This window comes from Pyricularia grisea (genome assembly GCF_004355905.1).
Source record: "Pyricularia grisea strain NI907 chromosome Unknown Pyricularia_grisea_NI907_Scaffold_7, whole genome shotgun sequence".
Lineage (NCBI taxonomy): Eukaryota > Fungi > Ascomycota > Sordariomycetes > Magnaporthales > Pyriculariaceae > Pyricularia > Pyricularia grisea.
The window spans coordinates 2,299,567-2,311,937 of record NW_022156720.1 but is presented as its reverse complement, the minus strand read 5'-3'; the positions used below and the strand labels follow the sequence as shown (position 1 = coordinate 2,311,937).

The window sequence follows — 12,371 nt, the reverse complement described above, 5'->3', positions numbered from 1 at the left end:
GCCTTTTTGACAACAGTGTTAGTGATTCCACATCAGTGTCTATTCGATTCTCCTCCCGACACAACTCTTACCACCCCGACGTGATCATGACCACCCCGTCACCCGTTGGAGCCTTTGCCTGGCCTGGTAGTCCCAGCGCCGTTGGAACGATGATAGCCACTCCTGAGATCAAAATACCAGACCCTGTCTACAATGGCCTGGGCTTACAGACCGCTCGCAACAGGAACAACCGGACAAGAAATCAGTTCCGACCCAGGGCGGCAGGCAAAGGTGGCGCCACGAGCTACCAGCTACGACAATATGCCGAGGCGACCCTGGGCGGTGGGAGCCTGAGGAAGGTAGTGAAGCTTCCGGAGGGTGAGGATGAGAACGAGTGGCTTGCTGTCAACAGTGAGTACTTCCAACACTGGTGGCTGGCAAGATCTGTGGTCGATCTAGAATACCGAGTGCTGACATCTGGTGGCAGTGGTGGATTTCTACAATCAAATCAACCTGCTATATGGCGCCATTACAGAGTTCTGCTCGCCGCAGACATGTCCAGAGATGAAGGCAACGGATGAGTGAGTTCTCTCTGCTGTAGCGATACTTGTCGTACTTTCCACTGATGAAGGAATATTAGGTTTGAGTACCTTTGGCAGGATAACGAAAACTTCAAGAGGCCGACGAAGATGGCTGCCCCAGCATACATCGAACAACTGATGTCATGGGTCCAGGGCAGCATCGATAATGAGCAAGTTCTGCCCAGCCGCATCGGTGTTCCATTCCCCAAGACATTCCCATCCCTTGTTCGCCAGATCTTCAAGCGCATGTACCGAGTTTACGCCCACATCTACTGCCACCATTACCCAGTAGTTCGTGAGCTCGGTTTGGAGCCGCACCTGAACACGAGTTTCAAGCAGTATGTCTTGTTTATCGACGAACATAACTTGGCGAGCGGAAAGGACTACTGGGGACCCTTGGGCGATTTGGTGGAGAGTATGCTTAAGAGTGACTGACATATCTCGGACCCAACTCGACTGGGACTTTCACCATAATTGACCAAGGGCGCTGGATACCTTGAAACTACGCCGCTGAGGGTTCAAGATCTTTACTTGAATCGGTTAGGTCTTTTTCTCGCCGTCTTTCTTTCTTGCTGGCTTTGCATGGGGCGTTGGGTTGGTTGCATTTATACATATGAGGTTACGGTAGATGATAGGCATGAAACTACTGTTGGGTTTCTCTTGTTGAAATAGACTGAGATGAACGATCTCTGAAGTGTTTTTGAGCTTACAGGCATCGCGAGGCAAAAGATCTTCGGTCTCACTTGCCTACCTACGGGTGATATAGCAAGCGACAGTCTTTATACCTTTCGACTCAACTAGACTGCCTGCTTTCACTCATGTGATTCTGCTCAATATCATGGGAGCTGTGCGCCGGAGATCCTTGGTCCCGACTGGCCGTGGAGGATGGGTTTCGCTCTGTTTCTTGGTGTTGCTGGGAATGAGTGGCGTTTAATTCACTTCATTGGGTTAAAAAATACATACCTAGGTACAACTTGTTTGAACTATGTTCAGTATTTGAGACCAATTTCTGCAAGCTAAATGAATATTCGAGGGACTAGTTTCGCGTGTAAACTTCACCATCACATCTATGGTACAGGCCTATTTTGCACCTATTGCGGCTTCGTCGGCGTAGCGGCAAAACAATGCATGGTAAAGATTTTCAGAGACACCCCCCATTATGCGCTGTTCCCGCAAAGTTTTAAAGAATAGGTAGGTAGTATATCCGCATCCGCCAGTCGCCAGAAACTACCAAAGTGCCTAGTTTGACGCACAAAGCTCCACTTGACCATGTATCCACGTGGTACCATCCTGCGGTCGTAGAACTTGGTACATGTCGTCACAACTACCATCTGGCCGAGATGAGTAGGTAGGCTGGCAAGAAAATGAATCAGAATAGGTAGGTAGTTAACAAATGAAACAATTATGCATAAAAAAAATAGGGCCCTGAGAACCCTCATAAAGAATACACAGCCACCCAAAAGTTTTAATTTTTCTATTCGCCCTTGAGCTTTGTCCTGCTTGACGCTGAAAGCCATTAAACAAATAAAAGAAATATGCATACAAGGGGCCCTGGAAACCCTGACAAAAGAATACACCACCGGATGGTAGAAACACAAGTAGGAACTATTAATATCACAGCCCGCCCCCAAGGTTAAATTCTTCTACTCGCCCTTGAGCTTGTCCTGCTTGACGCTGAAGGCCATCTCGAGCAGCTCCTTCTCCTCCTTGACGTGTGCCGACTTCAATCCCGTAGCCACCGAGGCGCTGGGGTGGCGACCAGCGTACATCACGTGCTTACGGTCGTGATGTTGCGTCTGGTTCAACAAAGTCTCAATCCTAGGCTGTGTGTAGCTCCAGGCACCGGCGTTGAGTGGCTCTTCCTGGGCCCAGACGATGGTCTTGGCGTTGGGGTACTGGTCGAGGTTCTCGCGGAGCGCATCCCATGGGAAGGGGTGAAGCTGCTCAACACGAGTGATGGCGACGTTGTCAATCTTGTTGTCGGCGCGGTGCTTGTGGAGGGCGGCGTAGACCTGACCAGTGCACAGAATGACACGGTCAATCTCCTCGTTGGACTTGATCTCGCCGGTCTGGTGAGCAGGGTCAGGGATGATCCACTGGAACTGAGAGTCACCAGTGAAGTCCTCGATGTCGGAACGGGCCAGAGGATGTCTCAGCAGAGCCTTGGAGAAGAAGATGATCAAAGCTGTATGAAGTGGTTAGCTACAAGTCATGCAAAGCAAGAGTGATTAAAGTAGACAAGTAGAATAATGACTTACGCTTCCTGAATTGTCTGGTCATCTGGCGACGCAGAATGTGGAAAAGGTTGGCAGGGGTGGTCATGTATGCGATCTGCATGTTGCAGTCTTGATGCTGGCGCATGAGCTTCTCACCCGTGGGGAAGTCACGGGGGTCCTCGTTACAAAGCTGGAGATACCTCTCGAGACGGCCGGAAGAGTGCTCGGGACCCTGACCGTCGTAACCGTGGGGGAGCGACATGACAAGACCAGTACGCTGCATCCACTTGACCTCACCCGAGGCGATGAACTGGTCAATCACACACTGGGCATTGTTGGCAAAGTCACCAAACTGGGCCTCCCACATGACCAAGGCATTGGGCGAAGTAAGAGAGTAACCGTACTCAAAGCCGAGCACACCGAACTCGCTGAGAGACGAGTTGGAGATGACAAACTTGGCCTGGTCCTTGCTGACGTTCTGGAGGGGAGTGTATGTGTCCTCGGTCTCCTGGTCGTGGAAGACGGCGTGGCGCTGCGAGAAGGTACCACGCTCAACATCCTGACCAGACACACGCACATGGTGACCCTCGATGACCAGCGAACCAAAGGCCAGAGCCTCGGCAGTCGACCAGTCAATGTTCTTGCCCTCGACAACGGTCTTGGTACGGTTGGTGAGAATACGCTTCAGGTTGCGGTGCAGGTTGAAGGTTTCAGGCGCCGAGCCGATAACCTCACCAATGTGCTGCAGGGTCTGCTTGTCGACACCGGTAGGGTTGTGGGGGAGCACCTCAGTCGCAAGCTCCTTGGGGGACTTGAAGCCGTTCCAGGCCGACGTGGTCCACTCCTTGGAGGTAGGCTGGTACTCCTTGGACTTGGAGAAGCTGTCCTCCAGCATTCCCCACACCCACTTCTTGTGCTCCTCAATATCCTCCTTGGTGAAGGTACCGTCTTCAATGAGCTTCTTGATGTAGGTCTCAAGTTGGCTGTCCTTCGACTGGATCTTCTTGTACATGAGCGGCTGGGTGAACGAGGGCTGGTCGGTCTCGTTGTGACCGTGCTTGCGGTAGCAGACGAGATCGATGATAACATCCTGTTGGAACTCGGCGCGCCAGTCAGCAGCAAGCTGGCACATGTAGTTCACGGCCTCGACATCGTCCGCATTGACGTGGAAGACGGGTGCGTCAATGGCCTTGGCAATGTCTGTGCAGTAGGCGGTCGAGCGAGCAAAACGAGGGTCGGTGGTGAAACCAATCTGGTTGTTCACGACCAGGTGAATGGTACCACCGGTGGAGTAGCCAGGCAGGGAATGGAATCCGAGACACTCGTAGACAACACCTTGGCCGGCAATAGCGGCGTCACCGTGCAACAGAACACCCATGGCGGTGCGGTGAGTCTTCTCGTCGTTGTTGTAGTGTTGGATAGCACGGGTCTTTCCGAGCACGACAGGGTCCTCGGCCTCAAGATGCGAAGGGTTGGCGACCAGGGACAGTTGCACACGCTTGCCTGAGGGGGTCGGGCGCTCAAAGTTCATACCGAGATGGTACTTGACGTCACCAGAGCCCTCCTCAGCGCCGGTTGTGCCGGCAAACTCGCTGAAGATGGACTCGTTGGGTTTCCTGACGACGTTGCTCAGAACATTGAGACGACCACGGTGAGGCATACCAATGACGATGTCCTTGATGCCGTAATCCACGCTGCGGTCGATCAGGGCCTTCATACCAGGGACGAGAGCCTCGCAACCCTCGAGACCGAAACGCTTGTCGTTGGGGTACTTTGTGGCCAGGAAAATCTCGAAGAGAGAGCTCCAGATGAGGCGGTCGAGGATCCTGCGCTTCTCATCGATCGAGTACTTGAAAGGCTGGGGAACCTCGAGGCGTTCCCTCAGCCAGTCGCACTTTTCACGGTCCGGAATGTGGATGAACTCGACACCATACGAGCCACAGTATATCTTCTCGCAGGCAGCGATGATCTCGCGCAGTGTCATCTTTTCGCGGCCGTCCTTCTTGAAGCGCGGCAGGATACCGGGGCCAAGCGAGTACTCGGTGTCGAGGTCTGCCTCAGTGAATTGGTAGTGCTCTAAGCTGAGCTCCTTGGGCTTGATGGCAAAACCGCCCTTGGACTCGTTGCGAATTCCAAGCGGGTCGATGTTGGCCTTGAGGTGACCACGGGCCTGGTATGCGCGGACGAGGAGCTGAACCTTGAGATGGTTGGTGACCTCTGAAGAAGCGCCGGCCGCGATACTTGGAACGCCGCCCGTTGCACTGGGTACAATTGACGGAGGGGGTTGGAAGGCCTGAGCGGTAGGCATCTTGCCCGACTCTAGGTTTTTGAAGTATATTTGCCATGAGATATGGACGCTCTCGGGGTTTTTCCTCCATTGGTTGTACATCTCGTCGCGGTAATCGGCGCTCTCGCCAGTGAGGAAGCTATCGGTGGCATGCCAACGACGGCTACACGGAACGGTCCTGGCCGCCGCCCTAGAGGCAAGAGGCCGGACGTTCCGGACGGTCCGGTTGATGCGAAGCATTGTTATTTGTTTGGCGTGACGCCTAGGAATTTTGGTGATGGATAGGAAAGAGAGCGAAAACAAAGGTCGAAAAAAGTGCCTGGCTATGTGACCATGGACTTTTGCTAAATAACCGTAAAGTGGGTACCTTTCGCTACAGTACGAATAAAAGCCGGTACAACGGAATCGAAAAAAATAGCCACAGCCGACGACGTGTACAAAGCCACAAAAGGGGGCTAACGCAGCTAGGTACAGACAGGTAAATCAAAGCACGGACGAAAAGTCAACCTGCCCAACCTGCCCTGCTGTACTACCATACCAAAACTTGGACATTCGCCCGCTCGATTGAAACGAACGGAGAAAGAAAAAGAAAAAAAAAAAAAAAAAAACAAGAAAAAGAGGTTTGCGCGCAGCGATTGAAGCCATAAATACCATATTTGCGCTTGCATGTAATTCAATTCACAATCACATAGATGGATGGGTAGTATTCTTCTGCATATGCGTGTAGCCCCTATAGCCCCCTATTCTGCGGCCTGCTCCCTTGTGAGAGCGCCCCACAAAATAACCCCCGGCTGCATTCGTCGCTGTCTCGGCCAGTCGCAGATTGTAAGTAAGTGGTACAGCCTCCTCCGACACGGGAAGCCTATGGTTCTTGGGCCCGTAATAGATGTTGCAGAAAATAGCATCTTAATCATAGATATAGAAGCATCTATCACTCTATGGATTCTTTCAGCTGCCAGGCTTGTACAATTCCATCATCGCCGGTCGTAACCAGCATCTCGTCAACTCCTCGCTGCTCTGCACCCGCATCATGGCGCGTGCACCACGTGATATGATTTATCTCGTAGGGTCCATGTCCATCTGAGACTTGGCCGAGAACTTTCCACTTGGCCTCCTCTAGTTTTACGATGGCATCAGAGACTCCACCCTCCAAACCTGCAGGCGTGCTTGAAGAGCCACTTGGTGCGCACTCCTCATAGACCACGATACTGCCATCACTCCCAGTGCTAGCTACCCGGCCATTCTTGCTCCATGAAGCCGAATAAATATCGCGCGTATGCACACTTGGCAAAACAGCGGAACAACGCCACTCTTCCTTGAGAGTCCGTCGCATCGTGTTTGGTATGCCTCCAAGGCTTGACCTAAAAGGAGACTGTACTGCCCCAGGTTGGGTGAGCTCCGATTCGGAGTCATCCTGCTCAAGAGTCCACACTCTAATTGTCTTATCCGCCGACCAAGATAACAATCTGGGGAATTTCGTGTTGTCCACTTTTGGCTCCCACTGCACACCCCAAACCGTCGAGCTGTGACCTTCCAGCACGGCAACACAAGCCCATTCCCCATCGCCATCCTCGCGCCATATACGAATGGTGTCGTCATAGCTGGCAGATGCAAGAACGTCGGGGCTGTAAGAGCTTATGTTGCGACCCGGTACGTCGGGGCACCAGGCGACACATTTGACGTCACCGTCATGCTCGGTCAGGACAGCAACTGTCTCCCATTCATCATCGCCCTCGGTTGCGCCAACGTCCTCCCAGATCCATATGGATTTGTCGCGCGAGCAGGTTGCGAGATATTGGCCTGATGGGGAGAATGCAGCAGACTTGATTTCATTCTCGTGTCCTTCGAGGACTAGTGTGAATTCCCAGTCATCTTCGCTGTCTTTATCCGAGTCATCGTCGTTCCGCCTTCGTGTGACATCAATCTCGGTCGATTCGCCCTTCTTAGCACCCTCCTCGAGCGGGATATCACCCTCCCACCTCCACAATCCGGCTGTCGAGTCGAAACTTGCCGTGACTAGACATAACTTCCCAGGTGGAAGGTTAGGCTTCCAAACTGCGCAACGCACCGATCTGGTATGTCCGCCAGTAAGGTTGCTGTGAGCAGAAAGGGTGGAGAGAGAGAAGACGGTGACAGATTTTTCGTGGGCTGTGGCTATAAGAGGGAGTGTCGGATGTGGTGTTGAGGACCAAGCACGGTGATAGAGATCCGGTTTGAAGGCAGAAAGACGCGATAGTTCCAGCCCCGCCCCCGCCGCCCGCGCCGGCATGCTTTCGTTTGGTCTGGTGTCGGGGAGTAACTTCCGGAAAGTCAGTTGAAGATGATTGAGCGGTATGCGGTCGAGCTCATGGAAGTGCGTTCGTTACAAGAGGTGTTATTATTTTTCGACCAAATTCGTTCATGGCCGAATATTCATGGCGGTCGTCGCAAAAGAGTGCGAATCATGGCGATAGTCTTTATCGGCAAGTCCAAGTAATTGCATTCAATGTTAGTAAACCCGATGTCGGGCGGCGGGGATGGTCATCTAGGCTCAGGGGATTGGCTGACAGTTATGGGCCCACCTTCAGCACACATACTAGCGGTGCTATGAATGCTCCTTAGGCCATTTATTGTGACTGTTCGCAATAAGAGGAGTAGAAAACTTTAAGCCAGCTTAGTCAATTGGGTAAGGTCATGCAGCTGCGCGTCAGTCAAGTGTCATGTCATGCACATGCATTCAAAGTATTACGTAGTGTTTGTATCTGCCATGGAGTTGGGATGGACTACAATCTGCATAGATTCCGATTTAACCCAGTTGTTAACCCAGATAATCTTCAATTTTCATTCCAATTCAAGCCTGGTCAACCAATCCCGTACTATCAGAGACACTTTGAGACATGGGGCCGTAAGGCTACATTCAATTGGCTATTCGGTGACAAGTTGCAGGTATACGTTGTAGAGAAAATGCGCATGTTATGATTGTAATGTTTGATTGCCCCGGGCAGTCCCGGATCAAAGGCCTTGGCTAGCGAGGGGGCTGCGGAGCCTATCAAGGGTGAGAGTCACGTGGAAGAAATTCCAGTTACGTCGTCACGGACCAGCATCGTGGAACGCGCCCAGCTCCTTCCAGCCCGTTGATTTTTTGGCCATTAGCCGGCGTGGCATTTTTTGTACCTCAAACTCCCCCGTTCCTTTTTTTTGGGTTAATAACACGACACGTCCAATCCCTCTGGACCACTTTCACTCACAATTGTGTGATCACAGAAACCCTCTGCACAATGTTCTCACGAAGACTTGTAACGGCGGCGCGCCTTATGCCCGTCAGCCAAGCAACCAGACAGCCGTTGCGCCGTTTCCCGCTACACAGGCATTTCCAGCATGTCCGCACATACGCCGATCAGGTTGTCAAGGTGCCTCAGATGGCCGAGTCCATTTCCGAGGGAACCCTGAAGCAATTCACAAAGCAGGTTGGCGATTATGTTGAGCAGGATGAGGAGCTTGCAACCATTGAGACCGACAAGGTGCGTTAAACCATTCATGCAAATACACAGCCTAATGTACCTGTCTTTCTTTTCTCTTTTTTTTTTTTTTTTCGCACATCGCTGGTAGACCTAAGCTTTATTAACACGATAAATTTCTCTTCGACTTCTAGATCGACGTTGCCGTCAATGCCCCAGCGGCTGGCACTATCAAGGAGCTGCTTGCAAGTGAGGAGGACACCGTCGTTGTTGGACAGGACCTCATCAGGTTAGAACTTGGTGGTGCGCCGGCAGAGGGAGCTGAGAAGACGTCCGAAAAGCCTCAGGAGACGCAGGCAGAGAAGAAGCCCGAGCCCAAGGAGGAGTCAAAACCTGAGCCCACCAAGAAGGAGGAGCCTGCACCCCCTAAGAAGCAGGAGTCAGCTCCCCAGCCCGAGAAGAAGGAGACGAAGCAGCCTGCACAGGAGTCATCCCCCGCTACACTGGGCAACCGTGAGGAGCGCAGGGTAAGCACAGGAATCCACGTTGGAATCTCAACTGTCCTTTTTACGGTATCTCCATGCTAACATGTCCTGCTTCTTTTAATACAGGTCAAGATGAACCGCATGCGCCTCCGTACCGCCGAACGCCTCAAGCAGTCTCAGAACACTGCTGCTTCCCTGACCACTTTCAACGAGGTTGACATGTCTTCGCTGATGGAGTTCAGGAAACTGTACAAGGACGATGTCATGAAGAAGACGGGTGTCAAGCTCGGATTCATGAGCGCTTTCTCGCGCGCTGCCGTCCTTGCCATGCGTGACATCCCTGCCGTCAATGCCTCCATCGAGGGCCCCAACGGCGGTGACACCATTGTTTACCGCGACTACGTCGACATCAGCCTTGCTGTTGCAACTGAGAAGGGTCTTGTTGTCCCTGTTGTGCGCAACACCGAGTCAATGGACATGATCACAATTGAGAAGTCGATTGCTGAGATGGGTGCCAAGGTACGCCATGATCCTTTACCTACCTTGTACTATCTGGTCGTATCATTACTGACTTTTGCGATTTTTGGAACTTAGGCCCGTGCCGGCAAGCTGACCATTGAGGATATGGCCGGTGGTACTTTCACTATCAGCAACGGTGGTGTCTTTGGTTCTCTCATGGGCACTCCTATTATCAACCTTCCTCAGACCGCTGTCCTTGGTCTGCATGCCATCAAGGACCGGCCCGTGGCTGTCAATGGCAAGATTGAGATTCGCCCAATGATGTACCTCGCCCTGACCTACGACCACCGCCTGCTTGACGGTAGGGAAGCCGTGTCGTTTTTGGTCAAGATTAAGGAGTACATCGAGGATCCCCGCCGCATGCTCCTGTAATTTATGGTCGCGAATGTTTCTAGAGAAGTAATATCATGTCAGATGGGGTCCGGGAGAAGGTACAATAAAATTAGAACTGTACTATATTTATAGCAAAGCATGCTTGCCGGGCGGCATACCTACGCACCGTCGTCGACCCTGGACATGGGCCATAATGTCTCATCTACTTCAATTTGTTCTGAAAACTTTGGCCATCTCGTAGCTCCAGAATCATTCTGTGGTACAGCAAAGAATTCAGTGGCTCGTTCTATCAGCATGTCAGACAAGGGGAATTCCAAGTAGTATAGATTCACCGCTGGGTTCCCACGCTGTTGCCCATCTATCTTTTACATATGAGAACGACGGGGCAAATACAGACCTTGCTCACATGAATATACCTCGGCCAACCGATCGGCTTGCAGTCTTCTTCAAAAGTTTAGGTTAAAAGGCGTAATGATCGTCCTGGCCAACGGCCAAGCAATTTTGTTTTCATCAACTGGGGTAGTAATCCTTGATTTGCGGTACGTATTGGAATATGTCGATCTTCCAAACAGTTGCCATGTCAGCTAGCACCTCGCCCAGAATCTCATAATTTTGATGAACAGCGGTTCTCATAATGTATTTGGGGGACGGTGATAGGGTGATGCGTAAACGGTTGGGGGGGGGGGGGGGGATGGGCCATGGTGGCGGTGATAACGGCAATCTGGCTGCTGGTACCTACCTACCTACTACTGTATGCATGGTTTTTTTTTTTTTTTTATCTTTGAACGAATGTTGACAACAAAAAAGATAGGATCGACAGGTAAAGTGTGATGAAAGAAATAATCAAAACAGCCAAGAATTTGGGGATGAAAATGCCAATTAGGTATTGGTTTTCTTTTTTATATGGTCAACGGCTGTGATTCCAAGATAAGTACTTTGAAGAAATTATAGCTAACAACTACGAAAAGCACACTGTCAAGGAGGGAAGGCTTTGAAACGAGCTGCGTGTAACGGCGATTGTCGGGGGATGCCACATACGGTAGACGATTCACATAAGCTTGCAGACACTTTGGTCATGAAAGAAAAAGAAAGAAAAAAAAAACGCTTGTGCCTAATTTTTGCTTATATTTGCGAGATGGAAGATAGGGCTTTTTTCAGTAGTTAGTATTACATTACAACCGGCTATTTATCGCCGTAAGGCTTATAATTAGAATGCCACTAAAGACCAACCACCCTGCTTGCATAGCCTCTCGGCCTGAAAGCGAAAACGAAAACGACGACCAAGCCCTTTGATATTTACAGGAACCATACTAATTCCCTATCCTGATACAAAGACAGAGAAAGAAGAAGAAAAAGAAAAGAATTCATGAGAAGGATAACAGCTTCGCCCAGCCACCTCGCTACAACGTTCGACGCTCGACGCCACGTGGTATGCACCATCACGACATGTAGGTTTGGCAGGGCTTGTGGAGGTCAGAGCCACCACCTCTGCAAGGGAGAAAGAGCTGTTGATAGGGTTGCCGGAGCACCTCTCCGGAGTTTGCAGGAATGTTGGCTGCTTCGCCCGGATGAGCCTAGGCCAGGCTTCTCCAACAGTCCGGGGATAGTCTCACCAGTCAGCGCCACGAAGGAGAAGCAAAAGAAAAAGGGAGACTTCCAGGTGAGGCATTAGGCGCCCAACTTTGGTCAGGTATGATTTTGAGGTTGCAATCAATTGGTTGTAGGTATTGATAAAGCAGGACAAAAAAAAAAGTTATTTGCAACGCTCAAGCTCCCTTCTTATCTATGATCGCCCATTCTTCGGTACTTGTCAAACCCGTTAAAAAAAATTATAGTGTCAGTCGCTTGTAGAAGGGGGCCTGTGCACCATGATGGCATGGCAAGCATAGTAACTCATGTGGTGCATTCTCTTCAGGTTCAGCCTAGGGTCCGGGGAGGCTAGTTTCTCTAGTGTTAGTCTAGGTCCTATGTAAGGGCTGGACGTGTGGCGGCTTGCCAAGAGAGTCCGCCCTTCGCTCAGGGGCTGCCAACCGGCACTCAGCCGCAAGCTCAACTCTTTTTCCCCGGCTGAAAGAGCGGCATACAGGTTAGCAATCCAGCTGAGAAGGCGAATATGCAGAGATGAAACAAAAGAAAAAACATCTTGCTCTCATTTCAATGTAGGCAGAGATAAGGAATTAGCTAAAACAAAATATAGACATTCTGGAAGGGAGCTCCATACCTATCGTCCTTTTTTTTTTTTGTCCTGCGGCCCGATGCGATGCTGATGGGATGAATTGTGTGAGTTAGGAAAAAAAGACAACAAAAAAAAATCCAATGTTCCAATCATAACTTCATTGTTTTTATCTAATCGTCATAGCACTTCCCCAGATTCCGTCAAAGTATCCGGCAAGCGTCCGAGGTCAGGTCCGAAGCTTCACTAGGATGTATTTAAGCGTGGCGTACTTTTTGAAGGGAGGGCGACAAAGAAAAAAAAAAAAAAAAAAAAAAAAAAAAAAAAAAAAAAAAAAAGAATCAATGTTACCGATGGTGCC

At 50.8% G+C, this 12,371-nt stretch overlaps 6 protein-coding genes across 6 annotated transcripts; 3 read left to right on the top strand and 3 right to left on the bottom strand.

The window, feature by feature from the left end:
- Positions 1–86: 86 nt before the first annotated feature.
- Positions 87–1,526, top strand: PgNI_09693 (uncharacterized protein; the record flags this gene model as incomplete). The annotated part of the gene is made up of 3 exons (XM_031129675.1): positions 87–390; positions 467–560; positions 620–1,526. The coding sequence occupies 3 exons, from the start codon at positions 87–89 to the stop codon at positions 993–995; spliced, it is 774 nt and encodes a 257-aa protein (XP_030977597.1). The 3' UTR covers positions 996–1,526.
- Positions 1,527–1,833: 307 nt separating this feature from the next.
- Positions 1,834–5,337, bottom strand: PgNI_09692 (uncharacterized protein). The gene is made up of 2 exons (XM_031129674.1): positions 2,819–5,337; positions 1,834–2,745 (listed from the first exon to the last, which is right to left on the bottom strand). Exons 1-2 carry the CDS (start codon positions 5,301–5,303, stop codon positions 2,204–2,206), a joined length of 3,027 nt encoding a protein of 1,008 aa, XP_030977505.1. The 5' UTR covers positions 5,304–5,337; the 3' UTR covers positions 1,834–2,203.
- Positions 5,338–5,994: 657 nt separating this feature from the next.
- Positions 5,995–7,332, bottom strand: PgNI_09691 (uncharacterized protein; the record flags this gene model as incomplete). The annotated part of the gene is made up of 1 exon (XM_031129673.1): positions 5,995–7,332. The coding sequence occupies one exon, from the start codon at positions 7,330–7,332 to the stop codon at positions 5,995–5,997; it is 1,338 nt and encodes a 445-aa protein (XP_030978010.1).
- Positions 7,333–8,196: 864 nt separating this feature from the next.
- PgNI_09690 (uncharacterized protein) lies at positions 8,197–10,277 on the top strand. The gene is made up of 5 exons (XM_031129672.1): positions 8,197–8,563; positions 8,695–9,027; positions 9,112–9,504; positions 9,580–10,096; positions 10,239–10,277. The coding sequence occupies exons 1-4, from the start codon at positions 8,321–8,323 to the stop codon at positions 9,874–9,876; spliced, it is 1,266 nt and encodes a 421-aa protein (XP_030978011.1). The 5' UTR covers positions 8,197–8,320; the 3' UTR covers positions 9,877–10,096; positions 10,239–10,277.
- A 926-nt stretch (positions 10,278–11,203) lies between these two features.
- PgNI_09689 (uncharacterized protein) lies at positions 11,204–11,509 on the top strand (the record flags this gene model as incomplete). The annotated part of the gene is made up of 1 exon (XM_031129671.1): positions 11,204–11,509. One exon carries the CDS (start codon positions 11,204–11,206, stop codon positions 11,507–11,509), a length of 306 nt encoding a protein of 101 aa, XP_030978106.1.
- A 67-nt stretch (positions 11,510–11,576) lies between these two features.
- On the bottom strand, positions 11,577–12,104 carry PgNI_09688 (uncharacterized protein; the record flags this gene model as incomplete). The annotated part of the gene is made up of 2 exons (XM_031129670.1): positions 11,577–11,904; positions 12,059–12,104. Coding segments are annotated over 2 exons (276 nt in total), but the record flags the coding sequence as incomplete, so codon positions are not given.
- Between the last annotated feature and the right edge of the window lie 267 nt (positions 12,105–12,371).